The sequence below is a fragment of the Panthera leo genome, chromosome A2 (genome assembly GCF_018350215.1).
Source record: "Panthera leo isolate Ple1 chromosome A2, P.leo_Ple1_pat1.1, whole genome shotgun sequence".
Classification (NCBI taxonomy): Eukaryota; Metazoa; Chordata; class Mammalia; order Carnivora; family Felidae; genus Panthera; species Panthera leo.
The window spans coordinates 42,326,370-42,350,049 of NC_056680.1; the positions used below are offsets into that span (position 1 = coordinate 42,326,370).

At 35.7% G+C, this 23,680-nt stretch overlaps 1 protein-coding gene across 2 annotated transcripts in view; it reads left to right on the plus strand.

The window, feature by feature from the left end:
- Window positions 1-6,606: 6,606 nt before the first annotated feature.
- The window catches only part of CHL1 (cell adhesion molecule L1 like), a 77,917-nt gene continuing 60,843 nt past the window's right edge, over window positions 6,607-23,680 (plus strand). For both annotated transcript variants that reach the window (XM_042929994.1, XM_042929995.1), the window contains exons 1-3: window positions 6,607-6,765; window positions 13,243-13,348; window positions 16,736-16,923. In XM_042929994.1, coding sequence (XP_042785928.1) covers window positions 6,681-6,765; window positions 13,243-13,348; window positions 16,736-16,923 — 379 coding nt within the window. In that variant the 5' untranslated portion in view covers window positions 6,607-6,680. The remainder of the gene's footprint in view (window positions 6,766-13,242; window positions 13,349-16,735; window positions 16,924-23,680) is intronic.

Consider the following 23,680-nt stretch of genomic DNA (forward strand, 5'->3'; position numbering starts at 1 on the left):
AACTTTTGCAGTTACGTGCAGCTGGCAGGTCATCTGGGGCTGGCTCATCTAAGAGGGCTGCCCTTTCACACTTAGTGGCTGCCTGCCTATTGGCCAGGAATTACAGAGGGTGATGGAGTAATGTCTCTCATCGTCCAGCAGTCTAGCTGAGCAGCTAGAGAGAGAGGCAGAGAGAAAGAATGTACTATTCTTCTGGAGGCCTAAGCTCAGAGCTCGTTCTCTTGGTCAAGCCAGATTCAAGACGTTAGGAAAGAGCTTCTTGGTGGGAGAACCTGGAAAGTTGGATGAAAAGCACGTGGAGACATGGAGGGGAGGAGAAATGAAGCTTTTTGTTATCAATCTACCACATCGCCACCCTTTAAAAAAATTTTAGAGTATTTTAAATCTATATCATTTCACCACTAAGTACTTTAGTGAATAGTCTTATTTTGTTCAGTAGTTAGATGTTATAGCTATTGTAGAAGTCATACAAATTAACCATACTCTTTGGATCAGAATATTATTCCTGGATGTTGTACCCTAATTATCAGTAACAGCAAAATTATCAACTGTCAGTACTAGTAGTAAATGTCATTTGTTATTCTGTGCTAAACATACATTACCTCACTTAACCCTCCTAAGGGCTAAAACTCTTCATTTGTAGAGATGAGCAAGAGATGTTGTTGGATAAACTGCCCAAGGCCACATGGTAGTGATAATGTTTTGGGGTGATGGTTGGGGGAGTGTCCAGAACCGAGGACCAAGAAAGAATTCTTTTTTTTTTTTAAGAGTACTTCTTTTATTCTTTTTTAAAAATGTTTTATTTATTTATTTATTTATTTATTTATTTATTTATTTATATGTAATTAATTGTCAAATTCATTTCCATACAACACCCAGTGCTCATCCCAACAGGTGCCCTCCTTAATGCCCATCACCCATTTTCCCCTCTCCCTCACCCCTCCATCAACCCTCAGTTTGTTCTCAGTATTTAAGAGTCTCTTATGGTTTGCCTCCTTCCCTCTCTGTAACTTTTTTTCCCCCCTTCCCCTCCCCCCTTGGTCTTCTGTTGAGTTTCTCAGGATCCACATATGAGTGAAAACATATGGTATCTGTCTTTTTCTGCCTGACTTATTTCACTTAGCATAACACTTTCCAGTTCCATCCACATTGCTACAAATGGCCAGATTTCATTCTTTCTCATTGCCAAGTAGTATTCCATTGTATATATAAACCACCTCTTCTTTATCCATTCATCAGTTGATGGACATTTATGCTCTTTCCATAATTTGGCTATTGTTGAAAGTGCTGCTCTAAACACTGGGGTACAAATGCTCCTATGCATCAGCACTCCTGTATCCCTTGGGTCAATTCCTAGCAGTGCTATTGCTGGGTCATAGGGTAAATCTATTTTTAATTTTTTGAGGAAGCTCCACACTGTTTTCTAGAGCGGCTGCACCAGTTTGCATTCCCACCAACAGTGCAAGAGGGTTCCTGTTTCTCCACATCCTCTCCAGCATCTATAGTCTACTGATTTGTTCATTTTAGCCACTCTGACTGGCGTGAGGTGGTATCTCAGTGTGGTTTTGATTTGTATTTCCCTGATGAGGAGTGACGTTGAGCATCTTTTCATGTGCCTGTTGGCTATATGGATGTCTTCTTTAAAGAAGTGTCTATTCATGTTTTCTGCCCATTTCTTCACTGGATTATTTGTTTTTCAGGTGTGGAGTTTGGTGAGTTCTTTATAGATTTTAGATACTAGCCCTTGATCCGATAAGTCATTTGCAAATATCTTTTCCCATTCCATCAGTTGCCTTTGAGTTTTGTTGATTGTTTCCTTTGCAGTGCAGAAGCTTTTTATCTTGATGAGTTCCCAATAGTTCATTTTTGCTTTTAATTCCCTTGCCTTTGGAGATGTGTCAAGTAAGAAATTGCTGTGGCTGAGGTCAGAGAGGTTTTTTCTTGCTTTCTCCTCTAGGGTTTTGATGGTTTCCTGTCTCACATTCAGGTCCTTCATCCATTTTGAGTTTATTTTTGTGAATGGTGTAAGAAAGTGGTCTAGTTTCATTCTTCTGCATGTTGTTGTCCAGTTCTACCAGCACCATTTGTTAAAGAGATTGTCTTTTTTCACTGGGTATTCTTTCCTGCTTTGTCAAAGATTAGTTGGCCATACATTTGTGGGTCTAATTCTGGATTCTCTTTTCTATTCCATTGATCTATGTGTCTGTTTTTGTGTCAATACCATGCCGTCTTGATGATGACAGCTTTGTAGTAGAGGCTAAAGTCTGGGGTTGTGATACCTCCCGCTTTGGTTTTCTTCTTCAATATTACTTTGACTATTCGGGGTCTTTTGTGGCCCCAAACAAATTTTAGGATTGCTTGTTCATCCTTGGTGCAAAAAAGGTGATTTTTATTAAAGCATGGGGACAGGACCCATGGGCAGAAGGAACTGCGCTGGGGTTGTGAAGAATGGCTGGTTTTATACTATGGAGAAGAGAGGTCGACTCAAAAGGGAGGCCTCCAGAGGGACTTTGATATGCTAAAGAGGAGTCCTAAGTTAACTGAGGCCTTGATATGGTCATGCTAAGGTTGTTTTCCCTCTAGTAAGGCATTAACATCAGGATGGTAGAGAGTTCCTGGAGAAATGTTATACTCTGTATTTGTCTCAAGTATTTGTCAATGGGTTGCAGGTTATGAGGATATTTAATTTTACCTGCCGTTTCCTTCTTGCCTTTGTTCCCCATATCATTATGGACGGGTGATGTTGGGGCTCCAGAAAACTGAGTCTATAGGTTCCTGCAGATTAGGCTATTGATAAGATTTCCTTTTTCTTGTAATTTACTAAGATATTTGTAAACTGATGGTGACCCAGGTCCTGTATGACTGTGATTTCTATCAGTTGGCCATTTGTTTTGTTTGCTTTCCTTTGTCCTTGGGCAGCCAGGGGTGCCTGAAGAATATCACACACATCCCACACACACACGGATGTGCTAGCTTGCACTTTGTCCTCAGCCCACCATATGCTCCCTCATCAGTAGTAAGTGATGGCTTATGAGCCTACAATATTCTGATTCCATTTTTCATGTTTTTATGCCCTCACTATACATCACTGTCTCCTATTAGCTGACCTGTGGGCCCCAGTATCTTTGCATGTACTTGGTAGGTGAGGTAGAATGGACATAGGAGAAGCCAACTTCGTTTTCCATTCCCTAAAGCAGAAGATGAATTGAAGTTAGGAGAGTAAGTTGTTCCTAGATTTACCACAGTGGAGCTATTTTAAAAACATAAGAGGGATCTTTGAGGTCATTTTGTAATATTAATGATGTATGTGTATTAGAGGCTATTACGTGGGGGGAAGCAAAGAACTTGATTTCCTTACTGTTGAATTAGAACTAGGCCATACAGGGAACATGCCTGTCCATGTTTCTGTTCTGTCCCAGAACCAGTGTGTTCTTTTATTTTTAATTGTTTTTTAATCTTTATTTTTGAGAGAGAGAGACAGAGTGTGAGTGGGGGAGGGGCACAGAGAGAGGGAGACTCAGAATCCTAAGCAGGCTCCAGACTCCGAGCTGTCAGCACAGAGCCCGATGCGGGGCTCAAACTCATGAACCATGAGATCATGACCTGAACTGAAGTCGGATGCCCAATGGAATGCACCACCCAGGCACCCCTGTGTGCTTAATCCTTATCCTCCTGTCATGCTTTAAAAGCTAAGGCAGTCAAGAAGGGTCAATTTTACATGACACCGTATATGATTCTTTTGAGTTAGATGTCAGAGATGGTTTTCTTCTTCCCAAAGATGAGCTAGGATAGAAGTAAAATTAAACCCATGAAAATTCGTTGATTCTTTTTTGGATCTGAGTTAACGTCATTAATATAAGCAATTAGCCATCAGCTTTATGTGATTGGGCCTCAAAATATTCTAGTGTTATTTTCTTCTAGTCTTACTGTCATTTCTACCCTAAGTTCCAATAATTGCCTTTATCTTTGAGGCCTGATGTGAGGCATTAGGTTAACATTCTTTGAAGAAAGATAAATGGTAATATAATGTTATTGCTACCTTACTGTTGCAAAGCATAATTACTAAATAGTATGCCCTTTTGCATTCTGACAATGAAATTATGACTGGCATTCCTGTTTTAATATGAAAGCTGTTTTGGGGCTATCATCATCACTTAATGGAGTCTTGCCTGCAAGGAGTCACATTTTAACTTCCAATGACTTTTATCTAACAACCGCTTAACATCGAAGTCTCTGGTGAATTGAAGCTAATCCCTGCAGGAGAATAGGTCAGATACAGAATTAACCATTCCATATTCTAGAAACTGTTGGTGTCATTATTGTTATGTCTCTTAATTTATAGCCTTATTTTAAGTCGAGGGTTCAATGTGGCATCCTGTTATGGGAGAGAATTTCTCTCATCAAGACCATGTAGTTAAAACCATTGAAATTCCCTAAGTCAGATCATCACTATTGAACAATTAGTGCCTGCAAGTTATTTTACTATGGCAATTAGACACCATTGAGCTCACTAGCCTAAATCAGGAATTAATGGAAATTGAGCCTGTAGTCACTTATGTGGCCATCTAGTATTTCTATTTTCTGTTTCAGTATAGTGTGATGTATGAATATGGAAATATGGTCGCCTAAAATCATCATGGTTTTGAAGGCCTTTGTCCCTACTAACAGAGGACAAGATCATTAAACAAATACATGAAATGCCCTTAGTGAAATTAGCATTGAATATTAATGGGACAGAATATTAAGTAATAGATTATAGGTAAAGAGTGACATATAAGCATAAATAATGAATTGAGATGACTCTTATCAAAGTATTTCAAGAAGAGAGAAGGAAAAGGAAAATTCAAAGGACAAGGTATTAGTATTTTCTTGTTTTTTCATCTTAGTAATAGCTATGTGGTTCAATATCTCCCACCTTTGTACAAATATACAGAACTCAATTTTTATAGTTAGGCAATATTCTGATTTTCATAAATAAAGTAATTTTCCACATTTTGTTGATGAGAATAATTCATTTTATCAAGAAAGTAGGTGCCAATTCAATGATACATTTGAGAGTATTTTCTATCACCAATGTAAGTTATTTTTCATTTGGGGAAATTTTCTGAACTACACAAAAATAACTTTTTCCCAGTTCCCATTTTTATAGATGGATCAATTGAGATCAGAAAACGCAGAGTAGGGGTGCCTGGGTGGCTCAGTCAGTTGAACATCTGACTTTGGCTCAGGTCATGATCTTGCAGTTCTTGAGAGTTTGAGCCCCGCATGGGCTCTGTGCTGACAGCTCAGAGCCTGGAGCCTATGTGTGATTCTGTGTCTTCTCTCTCTCTGCCCCTCCCCCCCTTCTCAAAAATAAATAAACATTAAAAAAATTTTTTTAAAAAGAAAAAAAGAAAGAAAACGCAGAGTAAAGCCATTACTCTAATTCAATATTTTGTGGTGCAAGTGGGTGGGGTGGGATGGGAGCTTTTTCCTTTGTAATCAACATAACTTTCCTCAAATTAAAATACAAACGGGATTTTGTATTTTCTGATTTTCAAAATTATGAATAAAACAGCAGAACAGCAGCATCAGTTACTATTTTAAATGTATAGTGTTTTATACTATGCATATATGAAAGATGCCAGTGCATGATCTCTTCAGGTAAAAGTTGAGGTAACATTAAAAAAAGTCTATATACTTGGAATTAAATATAGATTTGATAGTTTGTCTGGCTCTGTGTTCATTAATTTCTTTGCACCAGTTCTAAGTGAATAAATACAGTAATAGTTTGTTTTTATGGAAAAAGAAATTGATACATCTGGAGAACAATCACATTTTGAGCAAATTTATTTTTAAAACTGCATTATAAACAGTGTTTAGATGTCTACTATCACAGCGTTTCAGAAAAAAAATTGAAATGGTATGAGAACGTAAAGGAAAATTGACCTTTTAGTGTTTATTTCTATACAGTATGGAGCGTATTAACATTCTGCTTAAATGTAAAGTAAATGAAGACATTATTTTCGCTTCGCAAACCCCAAATTTGTGAAATTTAGTTAAAGTGGCTGGGGTTTTTGTCCATGTGTCCTTCATTTTTCCGTTCCCTATATCTTGCTGTTCACCTTTTATTAGTGTCATAACCTTGCATGTGAAAAGTTGTTTTGCCAGAAAAAGAGTAAATTTGTGATGTTTCATAAATGACTCAAATGGGGTTAGATAACTGCTATAAAGAATTGATTGAAAAAGAGCCACATTTTGAACAAAATGGCTTATAATGAATTTATCCTCAAAGTCCCTGACACCCACCCCCATTCGAGTTTCCTTGAGTGCTTTGAAGCAAAAAACTCCTCTGGCTGAAAAACCTAATTCATTGGAATGGCCTGTGGTTTGCAGTATAGCCTATACCAACTTTGTTAAAAAACAAACAAACAAACAAACAAAAAACACACAAAAAAACACGTAGCAAAACTACATTATGTGGAGTTACTAGAAAACAGTTTCATCAAGGGGAAAATTATTGCAACAGAAACATTTATTTATACTATATTGTTGTTTCAGAGTATATGAGCTTAAAGTATATGTCTTTCTGTTTCTTTTTGGGTTTCCAGGTGAATTGCACTCTCCTCAGCTTTAAACCAAAAGTAAAAGGAGACACTACAATTTTCATTCTTCCTGAGTTGCCTCCTTCCTGAAGAGCAATGGAGATAGGTGGAAGAGGATTAATCATATCTCTAATTTGTTTCCTGTTCAAATTCTCCACAGCCATTGAAATACCACTTTCAGGTAAAGTGACAGCATTCAGTACCTACTTTATGGGATTTCATTTGCATTTTCATTTTTAAGTAGAATACTTGTAGATTGAGGATGTGATTTTTCTATCATATTTCTATTTATTTTCCCGCAGTCTGTCATCAGAATTCATCACCGTCTTTTTAAAAATTTGGATGGTTTGTATTTGGATGCTTGCTATAATTATTTTGCAGCTCAGGCTTTTAGCCTCTTATGCAAACTTGTCACCTAACAAGAAACATGACCTATAGATCAGGTGTTTTGCTGTCAAAGATATTCTTCACTATTATCAACAGCTGTTAGTTTTCTAGGTTTAGTTTATTTTGGGGAGTGTTATGATTCAGAAATTAATGGTATTAAACCAATTATGATAAAAAGAAACTGAATACACTTGGTATCTTTTTTTTCAAAATGATCATATATTTACAAATGAAAACAATGGGAGCGCCTGCATAGCTCATTTGGTTAAGCCTCCTTCTCTTAATTTTGGCTCAAGTCAAGATCTCATGCTTCATGGGATGGGCCCTGTGCTGACAATGCAGAGTCTGCCTGGGATTCTTTGCCTACCTCTCTCTCTGTCCCTCCCCCACTCATTCTCTCCCCCTTTCTCTCTCTCTCTTTCTCTTTCTCACTCTGTCTCTCTCTCTCTGAAAATAAGTAAATAAACATTAAGAAAAGAATGAAAGCAGTCAATTCAGAAAACATTAAAAAGCCATTTTTATACAACTAAAAACATAAGATGATATCAACTCTGAAAATGTAGAGCCTTCAATAGTGTGAATTCATATCCAGAGGTCAGTAGTTTTATGGAAATGTATATCATAACGTACATTGGTTAAAAAATATATCTGCAAGCGCAGTTTACGTGATACTGTATCAGCTACATAATGTAGAGATTTGGGGAATTTGTCTTGTGCTATAAGGACGTGGGATACAAAAGACCCTTGAGAGGTTATTTAGATATTTTTATCCATATGCTTCCTGTATTATCCCTGCTGTCTTTTCCATATGTGATTTGGAGATTTATAATACAAGAGGTGTAGCTTGTTTAATTGAATCTTAGCTTTGGAAATGATCTTCGCACATCATCTAAGTTCTAGACAATTAGACGAGTTCAGCAAGCTGAATAAACATTAAGAGAAGTGCTAACTCTGAACTAAAACTTTTCTTCTGAATTACCCAGTCTGAATGTGAATAGAAAAGGAAGTAAGTCTCTGAATGTATAATATAATGTGTTTTTAAACCATTTTTCTGAGGGCTGCCTTAAATTACTTCACACAACAGTTGCACATCACACACTTTGGGCAGCCCTACCCTATTAATTCAGCCCTAAGTGAGAATCCCTTCTCCAGTGTCTTTGACAGAGGGTCAAGTCTCTCTTTGAATATTCTTACTTCTTAAGAAATTCCACTTATCTGTTCTGTGGATGTACTCTGAGCCTACACACAATATATACCAGCCTCACTGTAAACATTCTGTTCAAGAGCTGGAAATAATTCATCTTCAGTAGATTCTTTTGATTTGAGTGCAGTCCCAAATCAAGAGCAACATGCTTGGTGATCCTTGTGAGAAAGGGGTTAATAATCTTATATTCCCCACCACCGCCCCAGTAGCAACAAAGATGCCCTGAGATTTCAGACTCAGATTCCTGACCATACTCTCTTAGAATATACATTTTCAAATTTCCATCTTTTCTCATTTAGTTCATCAGTGATAAAGAATTTGAAAGTTTATATTAATCCATAGCACACATTTTTGTTCTGGTTGTCTCAATTGCTTATGCATTTTCATGCTCTAATGTCCTTAGACAACAATTGTTATAAAATATTAATGACATGTTTTCAGAACAACTGAATATTATCCATTTATTTCGGTACTCTAGAGCAGTTACTAGCAGATGCAATGAAGGCAGGTATCCAATTTGAATGTCAACGAGTCTGGTATCTCTGTAATTGGCCTAATTATGGAGGAAAGGATTTATAATGTAGAATATATATTCTTATAAACACCCAAAGGTTATTAGTTCCATTCCCTGAGTAATTAGTTATTGCTGAGACTTTACAACCTTAGCAAATTTAAGAAAGAGTAATGTTCTAATAAACAAGTTGTTCACAAGTTATTAGCTGATATCTTAGGGACTGTTGCTATTGTGCATCATCCCTCATCCTTTGTAACTGTAATATAATTTAAATAATGTGAATTTGCAATAAGCTTGAGACCTGCTCTATTTAGAAATAGCAGCAGTCAGAAACGAGGCAAATGTCACTGAAGGTATGAGTGTTTTTTGCATGTTGTTGAAATGTTTATGTATATCCAATGGATAAAGACTAAACTTGGGCTAATGTCCCTAAACTAGTAAAACTGAGTTATCAGATTCATTAAGCCAAAATTATTTTTTAGAATTGGAAATAATAGCTTTGAATTATTTATTCTAGGCTGGCCATCAAAGCTTAAAACAGGACCAATGCCCTCTCAGGGTCAGTATCTTTTTCCCAAATGATTATCATATGATGTTACAAAATTATACATGGATTAAAAAGAACCCATGAATAGGGGTGCCTAGCTGGCTCAGTGGTGGAGTATGCAACTCTTGATCTCGAGGTTGTGAGGTTGAACCCCATGTCCGGTGTAAAAATTGCTTAAAAAATAAAATCTTTTTAAAAAGGAACCCATGGGTAAAACATTTTCATTTAACAGAGTACGAAAAGCTCATTGGTATGCTTTCAGGTTCCATATTGTAGTAAATATTTAAGAAACTACCACTTGTGAAGTTCTGGTGTATATTTTGGAATGTCCACAATCATCAGAAAGGATGATAAAATATCTCACCCTTTTCCAAGTACATTATCTGTGTAAAGCTAGATTTTCTTCATATATTTAAGCCAAACAATTTTTGTGACAAATTGAATGTGGAAATATACATGAGAATCCAGCTGCCTTCTATGAAGATATTAAAGAGATTTGCTATAATGTAAGAACATTGCCACCATCCTCATTATATTTGGTGTTGTTGATAAAATAGGTATTTATTTTAACATATACAATTATTTAAAATGGATTCATAAAGAAACATTTTAAGTATTTCTCAGTTTTGATTTCTAATATGGAAAATATTGTTAGATATAACCCACACAAACAAAAGCACCGTGGGGTCTTGTATAATTTTTAAGAATGTAAAGGGATCCCAAGACCAGAAATTCTTACCAGCAATTTATCTAGCCTGAATCCCTAATTTTACAAATGAAAAAACAGAATGACTCAGGGCCTGACTAAATGTCACAGGGTTTAGGGTCCTATTTGTAACTCCACTGTGAAATATTACTTAAAAACTCAGGCTCGGTGCCTTTGTGCAAATTGCTTTTCTTAAAACATATTTGCCTAAGTCAGTTTCCTGCAGCTGAATCTTTCACACTTCCTTATGATTTTTGTGCTGTCCCCTTCCTTTCTAGAAAACGTAAGAACTGTACTAAAATGGTAATGTATCACTTTGAAAACTGTTGACTGCTCCCTGATAGTAGACATTTACATAAATCTGTGTCCCCCTTTAAAACATGATCCATATTTGTATCTTTAGCATTAATATATTTATTTTATAAACACAATTCTCTGAAATGCCATCTGGCTACTCACTTGAGGAGAGACAAAGTCCTCTGCCCAGTTTTTAAGTTTTTCCTTTTTTGTTTTTCAATTTTTTAAATGTTTATTTATTTATTTTTTTTTTTTTAATTTTTTTTTTTCAACGTTTATTTATTTTTGGGACAGAGAGAGACAGAGCATGAACGGGGGAGGGACAGAGAGAGAGGGAGACACAGAATCGGAAACAGGCTCCAGGCTCTGAGCCATCAGCCCAGAGCCTGACGCGGGGCTCGAACTCACGGACCGTGAGATCGTGACCTGGCTGAAGTCGGACACTTAACCGACTGCGCCACCCAGGCGCCCCAATGTTTATTTATTTTTGAGAGAGCAACAGAACAGAAGCAGGGGAGAGGCAGAAAGAGAGGGAGACACAAAATCCAAGCAGGCTCCAGGCTCCGAGCTGTCAGCACAGAGCCGGTCTTGGGGCTCGAACCCATGAACTGTGAGATCATGACCTGAGCCGAAGTCAGACGCTTAACCGACAGACCCACCCTAGGCACCCCTTAAGTTTGTCTTGAAGGTTATTTAACTTGTCACACACACCAAGTTTTTCACAAGACCAGGAGTACTTGAATATGTAGAATCTATTTAAAAATGCCATTATGTATTTTTTGGATGATTATTAGTGTTAAATTCCATAAAGGGAGAAAAACCTAGTCTCAGACCCCCAGTAATAGTGAAAGGAAAATTTATAAATGGGAAATGACAAATAATAAACAAACTTAGGGAAAAACATTTATTAATAAAAGCAATGTGTAGAAATAAAAATAGAGAAAATGAGCAGGTTATAATTTCCTTTGTAAAATTAGCAAAATATTTTATCATTTTTAAATATGGTGTTCATTTGTGGCAAGGATGATGGAAACTGTTGTACTCCGATTTTGTCTGTAATAAATGTCCTCTTGTGAAATGACGTCATAATATATCCAGAATAAATATTATTTGTGTCCATGTCTGGAAATTTATCATAAGTCACTAATTCAATAAAGGAAAAATTTATATGCTTGAAGATATCTATGGAAGTACATGTTACCTGGAAACAGAAAAATGAAATAATAAGAAAATTATCAAATAAGTGATGACAAAATAATGGAAATAAATAAAGTAGTAAAAGTAGTATATTAATTATAATGTCTTAGAACACTACAAGTAAAAAACAACTGTCAAAATGATTGGACTAAGTTAAAAATATATACACACATCAAATAGACTAAATGCCAATAATTTAAAAATAGAGACTTTAAAGTTGTAATGATATGGCAGTCTTTCTTCTGCTTTACAAATTGTTCTTTTATTCTGGATTAAATGAAGTGAACATATATGCCAACATGAAATGAAATGGTAGCAGCAAATGTATGTATTCTTTAAAAGTAAATATATTTTGCATAATCCAATTAAAAATGGGCAGAAGACAAAGACATTTCACCAAAGAAGAGGTACAGATGGCCAATCGACACATGAAAAGTTGCTCAATATCAGTAATCATCAGGGAAATGTAGATTAAACCTCAGTGAGATGTTACCTCACACCTGTCAGAATGGCTAAAATCTAAAGCATAAGAAACAACAGATGTGGAGAAAAAGGAACCCTCATGCACTGTTGGTGGGAATGCAAACTTGTGAAGCCACTGTGGAAAACAGTATGAAGGTTCCTCAAAAAAGTTAAAATAGAATTCCCACATGATGCAGATATTCCACTACTGTATATTTACCCAAAGAATACAAAAACATGAATTTGAAGAGATAAGTATATCCCTGTGTTTATCGCAACATTATTTACAATAGGCAAATTATGGAAGCACCCCTATTATCCTTCGATATAGATGGAGGAAGTGGTATAGATGAAGAAGTGGTATTTGTATGCACACGTGTGTGTGCAGACACACACACACACACACACACATATGTATATATGTAATGGAATATTACTCAACCATAAAAATGAATGAAATCTTGCCATTTGCAATAACATGGATAGATCTAGAGGGTATAAGTCTAAGTGAAAGAAGTCAGTCACAGCATCTGGGTGGCTCAGTTAGTTGAGCATCCAACTTTAGCTCAGGTCATGATCTCATGGTTTGTGGGTTCCAGGCCCGTATGGGGCTTGCTGAGTCCTCTTCCAATCGTCTGTCCCTGACTCTCTCTGCCCCTCCCCCACCTCATGCACGCACATGCCCACTCTTTATCTCTTTCAAAAATAAATAAACGTTAAGAAATAAAGACTGTCAGAGAAGGACAAATAACAAATGATTTCAGTAATATGTAGAATTTAAGAAAGAAAACGAACAAAGGGAAAAAAGAGACAAACAAAAAAAACAGACTCTTAACTGTAGAGAACAAACTGATGGTTACCAGAAGGGAGGTGAGGGAAAAGGTGGGTGTAATAGGTGATGAGGGTACTCTCATCACGATGAACACTGAGTAATGCGCAGAATTGTTGAATCACTGTATTGTACACCTGAACTAATATAACACCGTGTGTTAACTCTACTGGAATTTTTTTTTTTTTAATGACCCAAGAGTACACACCTCAGAAAAATGAATTAAATACATGTTCAAAGACGAAGTGAAATTTGTTCTGTAATTTTCACTCTTTTATAGTTCTTTTACCTACCAATATAGAAAGCATGTTTATTTTTCAAGATTTTATTTTTAAGTAATCTCTGTACCCAATATAAGGATTGAACTCACAACCCTGAACTCAAGAGTCATATACTCTACTGACTGAGCCAGCCAGCCTCCCCTACAAAGTATTTCAGTTGTTTCTGTTATAGCTAAATTAACCTCACCCAGTTTTTGCAGACCATGTTCTTTACATACTTATTTTGATATTTAGTTCAACAGGTTCCAACCATCATAAAACAGTCAAAAGTGCAAGTTGCCTTTCCCTTTGATGAATATTTTCAGATTGAGTGTGAAGCTAAAGGAAATCCAGAACCAACGTGAGTATTCTTTCAAACAAATCATTGTTTAATGCATACAGTGTTTTTACTTCTCTGTACTCTGACTGTTACAAGCTTTTTGGAGTATAAATCTACATGTGACTAAGGTAAGCATGCCAAAAGAATGATAGCTATGTCTATGAAGATAAAGTTTGGCTATTTTACATATGTTCTTGTGCAAGTCGAATTTATTTTCACCATTGAATGATTTACCTTATGTTAAATACTTACCATGGGCTCTGGCACCATGGAAATATTCTGTCATTCCTTATGTTACAAGTGAAAAAGGCAGTCAAAACCCAAAGGATCCTTTATTCTACTTAGTGAAAGGTAACATTTGTTAAGCCAAATGCTTAATACATTTATACATGACATTGTATACATAGTTATTATTGCAAGTCTTAAATGTGACACATACCTTATTCAGTGAATAGGTCGTTACTTGATATTTAAGTTCTCATAGAAATATTTAGTCATCCTGGATGGCAGAATGCTATATGCATTGTATATTTTTATCTAGTAGTTTATTAGTTAAATAACTGTTAATGTAGGTGATCATAATCAGTGATTAAAGATTTTTAAAATATCTCCTGTACTTTGGAAGGGAGAAAGAAATGTGGATGTATTGGGAATGAGGTGGGAGAAGCTGTAGGGAAAATTTTAGATTTTAATGTAGGTGTTCTCAAGTTGTCAGCAAAGTTACCCATTTATTGATTTGCTTAATTCCTTTATATTAATTAAGAAGGTACATATTTAATGAAAATTATTTGAAATTGTATTGTGGCTCTCATGATTACTGCCTGGTAATATGTTATTTTAAAAATCATTCTTAATGAATCATTAACATGTTAAATTATCAGTATTATCTATATTTCACCAAATGGAATATATTCAATCAATATATGTAAATGTGGACAGAATTGTTTGGAATGAAGACGAATTTAGTTGATCATCCGGCTTGATCAGTATGGATCAATCAATATTATGATATATATTAATGTTAATGAACTGAATTATTGTATCAAAAGATAATACACAATCGTCAGATATTATTAATGATCAAATTTATCTGTGTCTGTAATCAGAATGAGTTTAATTATGAAATACTACTAGCACTTATAATAAATTCAGAAATAAGAATAGAATCTGCTAGTAACATTATTTCTTATTTTCCTAGATCCAAGTCCAATATAATTATGTAAGAAAATAAAATAAAATCTATACATATGAGAAAATATGATTATTAATATTTATTATTATTGTTATTATTATGTAACTTGTTATTTTATCTGAAAACCCAAGAATATTCATTCCCTGGACAAAAGACAAGCTTTTTTTTTTTTTTTTTTTTTTTATTTATTTTTGGGACAGAGAGAGACAGAGCATGAACGGGGGAGGGGCAGAGAGAGAGGGAGACACACAGAATTGGAAACAGGCTCCAGGCTCCGAGCCATCAGCCCAGAGCCTGACGCGGGGCTCGAACTCACAGACCGCGAGATCGTGACCTGGCTGAAGTCGGACGCTTAACCGACTGCGCCACCCAGGCGCCCCAAGACAAGCTTTTATAAATACAAAGGGGTTACAGTAAGTGGCCAATAATACTTTTTAAAAAACCTTAATTAGATGTCCATGCAAGGCAGTTAGAAAATAAATAGGAAACAAGAAGGAAAAAATATCTCATCACACTAGCAAAAGGAAAAAATCTAGCAATCTTAACAATTAGTGGTAGCAACATCAACAAAAACAATATCAAATACTATGTAATAAGACCTATGCAGGATTTAAATTGGGGGTGGTGACTACAAAATTCTGCCTAGGATCGGGAAAGAAGATTTCAAAGAATGAAAAGATGTAGCATATTGCCAAGTGGAAGTGTTTAATTCTGTATATGTAAAGTAATCCCAGTCAACGTACTGGGATTTAAAAGAATAGATTCTCTGTGTTCTTTGTAAGTAAAGCCAATAAAACATAAAACAGAGAGAGAAAAACGAGTAAAAGGAGTGGAGTGGGGGGCAGGCGTACTCCCAACAAAAATATGTGTGCCATGAAGGTTTGTTAATCCTGTTGAGAGAATAATCAGCTAGGTTAGTGTAATAATATGGTGTCCTAAAACATTACCCAGTTTGCATGGGTAATTCATATATGAAATGCTAACTAAAATCAAGTTGGGAAGTCATTATTAGATTGATAAGGTTGTTTTAAAAAAGGCTTTTTAGAGCCTCGTCTATACAAATGACATGGTGGTCACATATTATGGTGAGAACTTAACTGTGTAGGGTTTTTTCTGGTATACAATTCTGTAACATTTATCAACAACTGTAAAAATTTTCTTATGCTATTTGTCTATCAGTCTTTGAAGAGATTGTCCTAATGAAATATTAGATAAGAACCAAAAAATAAATATGTTAAGGTTGTGTGCACAATTTGCTTATAAAAGGGAGAAAATTCAAATCATTGAGTAACTTATACAGTAATCATATGACAGAAGATAATGTAGTCATAGAAACTGTCTTTAGTAGCATTGTAATAATTAGAAAACCTAATTTTTCCAAAATTACATATTCATTGTGGTCTCAAATATGTTACTAATATGTCTAAAAGTAATGTTAGGAAATACCACATTTAATAGTACTTGTTTGTTTAATTTTGAGTGAGCTTTTCACATACACACATGATGACACATTATATGTTTGTATGGAGTAGTCTTTGAAATACTAGTAAAATACCTTTCCAGTTGGAAAAGCTAAAATAGCTTCAAAAAGAACAGAACAAAACCTATTTTCAATTTCTGTTCTCTCAGCTGTCACAGCTCTTTTATGGCTTGGTCTTCGTTCACCTTGCTATAACAAATACGCTACAGACTGGGTAGCTTGAACAACAAGCACATATTTGTTACACACTTCTGGAGGCCGGGCAGACCAAGATCAAGGCCTTGGCTGATTTGGTGTCTGATGAGGACCTGCTTTCTGGTTCATATACAACTATTTTCTTGCTGTTACCTCACATAACTTAAGACAGCAGAAATGCTTTCTGGAGTCTCCTTTATAAGGCTTCTAATCTCATTCATGAGAACTCCACCCTCATGATCTAAGCACCTCCCAGATACCCTACCTCCAAATACGCTTACAATAAGGGATTGGGCTTGAATATATGAATTTGGGGGAGACATAAACATTCAGTCTACAGCAGCTTGTGAGATTTCTCAGACTCTTCTAAGGCTTTTTTTTTTTTTTTTGTATTCTATTATATAGCCAATTAAAAATCTTTTTTTCTTAAACCATAAATTGCCTTGGTTTTGTCATTGTTGTGCTTTTGATTATGACTACTTTAAAATTAAGAAATACATTTTCATTTTTCAGGATTATTTACTTTTCTTTTATCTTACAGATTTATGTGGACTAAGGATGACAAGACTTTTGATCTCTCTGACTCTCGGATAATTGTGTCTAACAACTCAGGAACATTTAAGATCCCAAATGAGGGGCACATATCTCATTTTCAAGGGAAATACCGCTGCTTTGCTTCTAATAAACTGGGGGTTGCTATGTCAGAAGAAATAGAATTTATAGTACCAAGTAAGTGTTACAATGGATATTCCATATTACAAATATTTTAGTGAAATGTTGAAGAGAATAATAATACATTCATAAATTAATTACCAGCTTATATATGCCCTATGTTTCATTATAAGGGAAGTTATCTTCTAGATCTTGATACTTTAAATATGATCTTTGAAAGCAACATAATTTTGCTGTGTTTCAATATTCTTATATCTAACATGGGAAAAAATAAGAGTCTGCGTTGCCTTATAAGATGAGAATCAAGCTAAATGCATTGGTTAGATGTGGCTAAATTTCATTGCTGCAACAAGTATTCTCAGGCCCACGTGCTAATTCCCTGATTACGTGGTTGGCTGTGGGTCTGGCAGCTCTTTAGGCTAGGTGTTCTCCATGCAGCCTTGTGGAGGTCCCAGCCACTGGAAATAGCGTCATTCTGTGAGTGTACCATGTGAAATTTACACCACCTTGGTCAAAGAATCTGGGGCAGAGACCAGGCAATAATTGCTTCCAACAAGAAACTATACAGGCAACTTCTCATAGTTTGTCAGGTGGGCAAAGCCAATCTCATAGCCCTACTTTACTCCAGCAATATGAGTGCCCATTGGGAGAGGATAGCCAGTAATTGGTATATATTAACAATGTTTTCTGTAAATAATAATCATGGAAAACTGTAAACTACTTTACTGTTAAGGGTGTGTTTTATCAATAACTGCTACGAAGATTAAGTGACTCCTTTATTACCATATTTTGCCTCTACAGCATGGGATCTCTGATGACCAACTTCCACATTTGGTCACTTATTTTCCCTGCTCTTAAGGTATCCCACATTACCTGATTCTAACTAAAATCTTTGCAGAGTCCATTCTTATGTAAAAACTGTTGTCAGCTTCTATTTGGCAATTTCTTTTTGCAGACTTATAGACACTAAAGAGATTCAGAGTCATTGCCTTTCCAGGATATGGACACTTTATGCTGGAAGCCAGTGAGAATGTACACAAACCTCAGAAAAACAAATAATGAAAAGACGTATCCTAAAAAATTGGACAGGGGACTAGATTTAAATGATTCTAAAGTCCTTATATTATTCTAGATAAGAATTTAGAGTCTTACAAGTAAAGTTTGCATCTTAAGATTTATAAAGTAATTACATTAAAAATATAGAGTAAAATATGGTTAACAGACCCTGTTGTTTGAAGGAGAAAAAGATAAGAAATGTGAGAAAAGGAAAGAAAAAACTGTACAAATAAATCCAAATATATGACTAATTGAAGATGAAAGTAAATACACTAAATGCTTCAAGTTTTTTTCTTTAAAGAAAGGTATGGATTATTTACCTTGTAGCACATCTAAATCATAAGGGTACAGAGTTATTGAAACTACAAGATGGAAATGATGTTCCAGATAAATGCTATTCAAAACAAAATGGGAATGTCTGAATTAAAATTAGTCAAAATAGAATTCATTTTTATTTTTAAAAAATGTTTATTAATTTTTGAGAGTGAGAGACACAGAGCATGGGCAGGGGAGGGGCAGAGAGAGAGGGAGACACAGAATCTGAAGCAGGCTCCAGGCTCTGAGCTGTCAGCCCAGAGCCCAACGTGAGGCTTGAGATCATGGCCTGAGCTGAAGGCAGACACTTAATCGAATGAGTCACCCAGGTGCCCCTAGAATTTATTTTTAAAAGCCTTCCTGAAGATTAATTCCCTAGGCATATATAATATTAAAATATATGAAGCAAAAATAGAAGTACAAGTGGAAATGGACAAATCTATCATAATAATGAGAGATACTAAAATATGTTTTATTTTTTGGTAGCTCAAGCAGACAAAACATCAGTAAGTATATAGAAGATTTAAAGAAGCCAATTATAAGCTCCAACTAATGAACATGTATAGAACATTGCACCTAAAACTGCAGAATGCATTTTTTTTCAATATTTGAAGACATATTAGCTATGAAATAAATATGACCCAAATGCAATTGAGTTAGAAGTCAATAATACCAACAAAATTAGAGAAGCCTTATACCTTTGAAAATCAATAAACAGATGTCTAAGAAACTCATAGGTCAAACAAGAAATGGCAAAAGAAAATAGAACATATTTTGAAGTGGCCGTGGTAGCAATTCTACATAGGAAAACACGCATGAGGCAGCCAAAGCATTACTTAGACAGATACTTTTCATCTTAGAAACATACATTAGAAAAGAAGAGGTGAAAATTAATGATTAAGCTTTTTTATTTTTATTTTTTAATGTTTGTATATTTTGAAAGAGAGAGAGAGAGAGAAAAAACACAAGTGGGGGAGGGGCCGAGAAAGAGAGGGAGACACAGAATCTGAAGCAGCCTCCAGGCTCTGACCCATGAACAATGAGATCATGACCTGAGCCAAAGTCAGATGCTTAGCCTACTGAGTCCCCCAGTGATCTAAGCTTTTTAGGTAACGTAGTTTTAAGATGAAAATGCATGAATTAACTTAAGGCAACAGAATAAACTAAAAAAAAAAAAAAAATTGATGGGATAAAATAATGTAGAAGCAGAAAAATCCAACAAAGAGATGTGAAACCTTTATAGTTGAAAAATATTTTAAAAGATATAGATAAATAGAAAAAATATACCTTTTTCAAATGAAAATATGAGAATGGGCTCATCACCATTAGTAGTCAGAAATAGATGTACTGTAACCCACATAATAAAAGCATTTGCTCCCACAAAGTTGGGAAATATTACGAAGTCTGAGAGTAATAATTTTAGTTGGGAATGTGCAGCTCCCATAATCTACTACCATTGCAAGGGGACTTTCCTGCTCTGTGGAAAATATTTGTCAGTCTCTCCTAAATGGAAGATGGTCTCACCTGTAACCTGGCTCTTCCATTTCCTTCCTCATGTGTGTGGCACTCATCCGTGTCAATTGGGCATATTTGTGATTCCATTGCTTGTATTAAAAATATATTGGAAAAAAACATGAGTGTACCCATGATAGGATGAGTAAACCTATGGTGGTATGGTTACTCAGCAGTGAAAATTGATGAATCTTGGGAATATGTTGAATAATCAAAGCAATTCTCAGAATGATACATACACTATAATTTTATTAACAGAAGTGCAAAATATGGGAAGATAAATTATTGTTTAGGAGGATACTTGTATGTGGTAAATTATAATGAAAAACAAACAATGATGAAAACACAATTTCGGGGGCCCCTGGGTGGCTCAGTTGGTTAAATGTCTGATTTCAGCTTAGGTCACGGTTTCACAGTTGAGGAGTTTGAGCCCTGCATCGGACTCCATGCTGAAAGTGCAGAGCCTGCTTGGGGTTCTCTCTGTCCCTCTCTCTCTATGTCCCTCCCTCATTCCTGCACTCTTTTTCTCTCGAAACAAATAATAAAATTAAAAAAGAAAAATTGCAAGAAGATTAAAAAAAAAAAGAAGAAGAAAACACAAGGATAGTAGTTTCCTCTAATGGAAGGAGGAAGGGATGGATTCTGTACCAGACAGGAAGGTCATGGTGACACTGTGAGTTTTGTACAGTGGGGTGGTGGATAAGAGTGTTGGCTGTATTTGTTTGTTTCTTTTTATTCTTTGCAAATGGCTTTTTTGTATATGCAAAATTTATAAGTACCATATTTACTTGTCTGAATTAGATATACTGGGATATTAAGTAAGGTGTTATAGCATAGTAATGGCAAAAGTAGTGGCAGGTAAACTTGAAAACTGGCCTCAGGAGTTTAGGTTTGAAATGACATTCACTAGTAGATGTTCATGAATTCTGGATCAGAAAGTTATTACCATGAAATTTGTGGTTGTGATCATAAAACCAGACAGATGTAATTATCTATAAGTGTGTAACTATAGTCATGTTATAGTTTATATTATAAAACCAGATATTGTAGTCTAACTATAACCATATAATCTATGTATCTAATTAACTAAAATAGGTGAGATAAGATATGTATGAGAGGGATATTAAAAATCTGTTGTAGAAGGCAAAGCATCAGCATGATCCCCAACCTGAACTCTGATGGTTGCTATGGAGACACAAAGGAAAAAGCTAGACCTATTGCAGAGAAGGAAATGGCACATGTTAATATGAGATTCTGCAATTAAAGGGTTTTAAAAAATATTTTTTTCTCATTATCTAAGCAGACCAAGTGAAGTCATGAACATTGTGAGGGTAATTCTGGCCAGAATCGGCTAGCATTGCAGTGAAGAGATGAGATTTGGATGTGAGCTATGTAGTGGGTAATTGCTATGTTTTTCTGCTGCTGTAGAAAAAAGCAAAATAAATTAGGTTTCTTATGCATCATTTCCAGTCTCTCCTGAAATTACTTCATCGTCTAACAGCTTTCTGCAATCATTTCTATGTTGAAGAGGACCGCTATCCCAATCCTTTTGGGGTTTAGAAGTCAGAGACCATTTAAAGTTTCCTACAATGTTTATCAATTGATTCTTTTCTTAAGCTGTAGAGAATCAATTCTTTTTTTATTGATAGAAACTTTGTGATTCGAATTTTAGAGTGTCATCTCTGATGTCTTAAAGTTTTCTTTAGACTAACCTTAAAGGCTTTTTAGCCCCCTAAGTTTCTACACGAGGACAATAACTGGAAATCCCATTATTACTTCTTACAAACAGAAACCTTTTCACAGGCTGTTCGGCTTTCTGCTTTCAATAACACTGCAGTTGAGTTTGCTAGGGAATGAAAGAGTAAAAGAAAAACCAACCAAACAAACACAATGTACTGTTTTCAAACATAGGAAAAATCACTTCACTAAATGGATTTCCCACAATATGGCGTGGAGAGTTAGTCCGTGAATTATTCAACATGTCTTTATTAAACTCCCCTCACGTGCCAGCCACTTTTCTAGTAATTTGAGAGATAGCAGTGAACAAAACAGAGGCTGTCCTCAAGAAACTTCTATCCTGTGTATGTGGTGAGTGGTTCTGAGAAGAAGATAAGGGTCTTTCTAGCCTTTATTTTGACAACCGCCAGTGGTTGATATGACGATACAAACGATTCTCTTTGGGCTATTCAGTACTGCCCATCCTTCACAGCACAGATCAGCTTCCTCCACTTACCATTCCTACTCCATCTCAGCCTATAGCAATTTTTCTTTCTGATTTTTTAGAACAACTTTTTGAGGCATCATTTACATATCATAAATTTTATTGGTGTTAAGTGCAAAATCATTGAGTTTTTAAAATACATTTTTAGTACAACCATCATCATAATCTAGTATTAGGACATTTTTATCATCTCCCAGAGATTCCTTATGCCCATTTGTAGGTACTACTCTCTCTTCCCACCCCTAGCCCTAGGCAGTCACTAATCTGCTTTCTGCTTCAGTAAATTTCTTTCCTGAACATTTCATATAAACAGAATCATTCCATACATTATTTTCCCATCTAGCTCCTTCCACCTAGTGTGATTTTACAGCTTACTCACATTGTAGCATTTATCAGCAGTTTGCTCCTTCTTATGGCTGAGTAATACTACATTGTATGGATGTACCACTCTTTGTTTATCCATTCGCCAGTTGATGTCCCTTCGGATTGTTTCCAATTTTTGGTTATTACAGATAGTTCTCTTGAGAAAATCCATGTGAAAATTCTCTGGAGTTTTTAAAGCATTTAGTTATGTACTGCTTGGAAGAGTCTTTTAGTTGTGCGTATACTAATTGGGATGTTTAAAAATGGTAAAGATGTCATGCTATGCTATTCTTCTTTTGTTGTATGCCTCCAGATGCTGCTTGAATGCATATTATCAGTGACTGATCTATCGATTCATAGGCTGAAGAATAAAAGAATGAATAAAAATACTAGAGCAATTTCCATACACTATTAAAGTAATATACGAAATGGCAGGCTTAGGAATGCAATCCTTTATATACTGTTTTAATGGAAACCAATTAGAATTTCTGGTCTGCTAGGTTCTACATTTGTATAGCTTCCTTAGATTCCTCAAGACAATTCCCTTAAGACATACTGTGGCTATTTATTGCTCAGATTTGGGAGGAGTAGAATAGCAAAAGCAGGATCTGGTAGCATATGCTAATTTCTTTTACTGATATATGCAAACCAACTAAAGAAGATCAATTTGTTGAGAGTGCAACTTGGAGTTTTACAGGTTTAATTAAGACCAAGGATTTTCCTCTCATCCGTCATGTTGTGCGAATGACTGGAATGACATGGGCTGGATTGGGTGTCCTTCCTTAGCATGAATTCATTACGAGCTCATAGACTGAAAGGCAATGTTAATTCTCTGTAGTCCTAAATGGATTAATGGGGTACCCTCCAGGAAATGGGAATCAATTAAATTTCTTTGCATATGGAAACTAGAATTAGGGATGATATAGCATGTGAGCTCAGTGTCATGCATTCATCATAATGATGTCAGACTGTAGCAGTTTGCTAAACCCACTGAATGGAAATGTAAGGCACTCAAAAGCTCACCAATCCAGTCCTGTAAACAAAGAGAGAAGTCAAAATAAAGTTCTATTGGGGCACCTAGGTGGCTCAGTTGGTTAAGCATCCGACTCTTGATTTCAGCTCAGGTCATGCATGATCTCACGGTGGTGATAGCAGAGAGCCTGCTTGGGATTCTCTCCCTCCATCTCTGCTCTACCCTTCCCACCCTTTCTGTCTCTCTCTCTCTCTCAAAATGAATAAGTAAATAAACATTAAAAGAATAGATAAAATTTTATGGCATAGGAACGTTTGCCCAGTAATGGGGAGGAGTATCATTAAATCATAGGTTCTACATGACAAACTTACTGT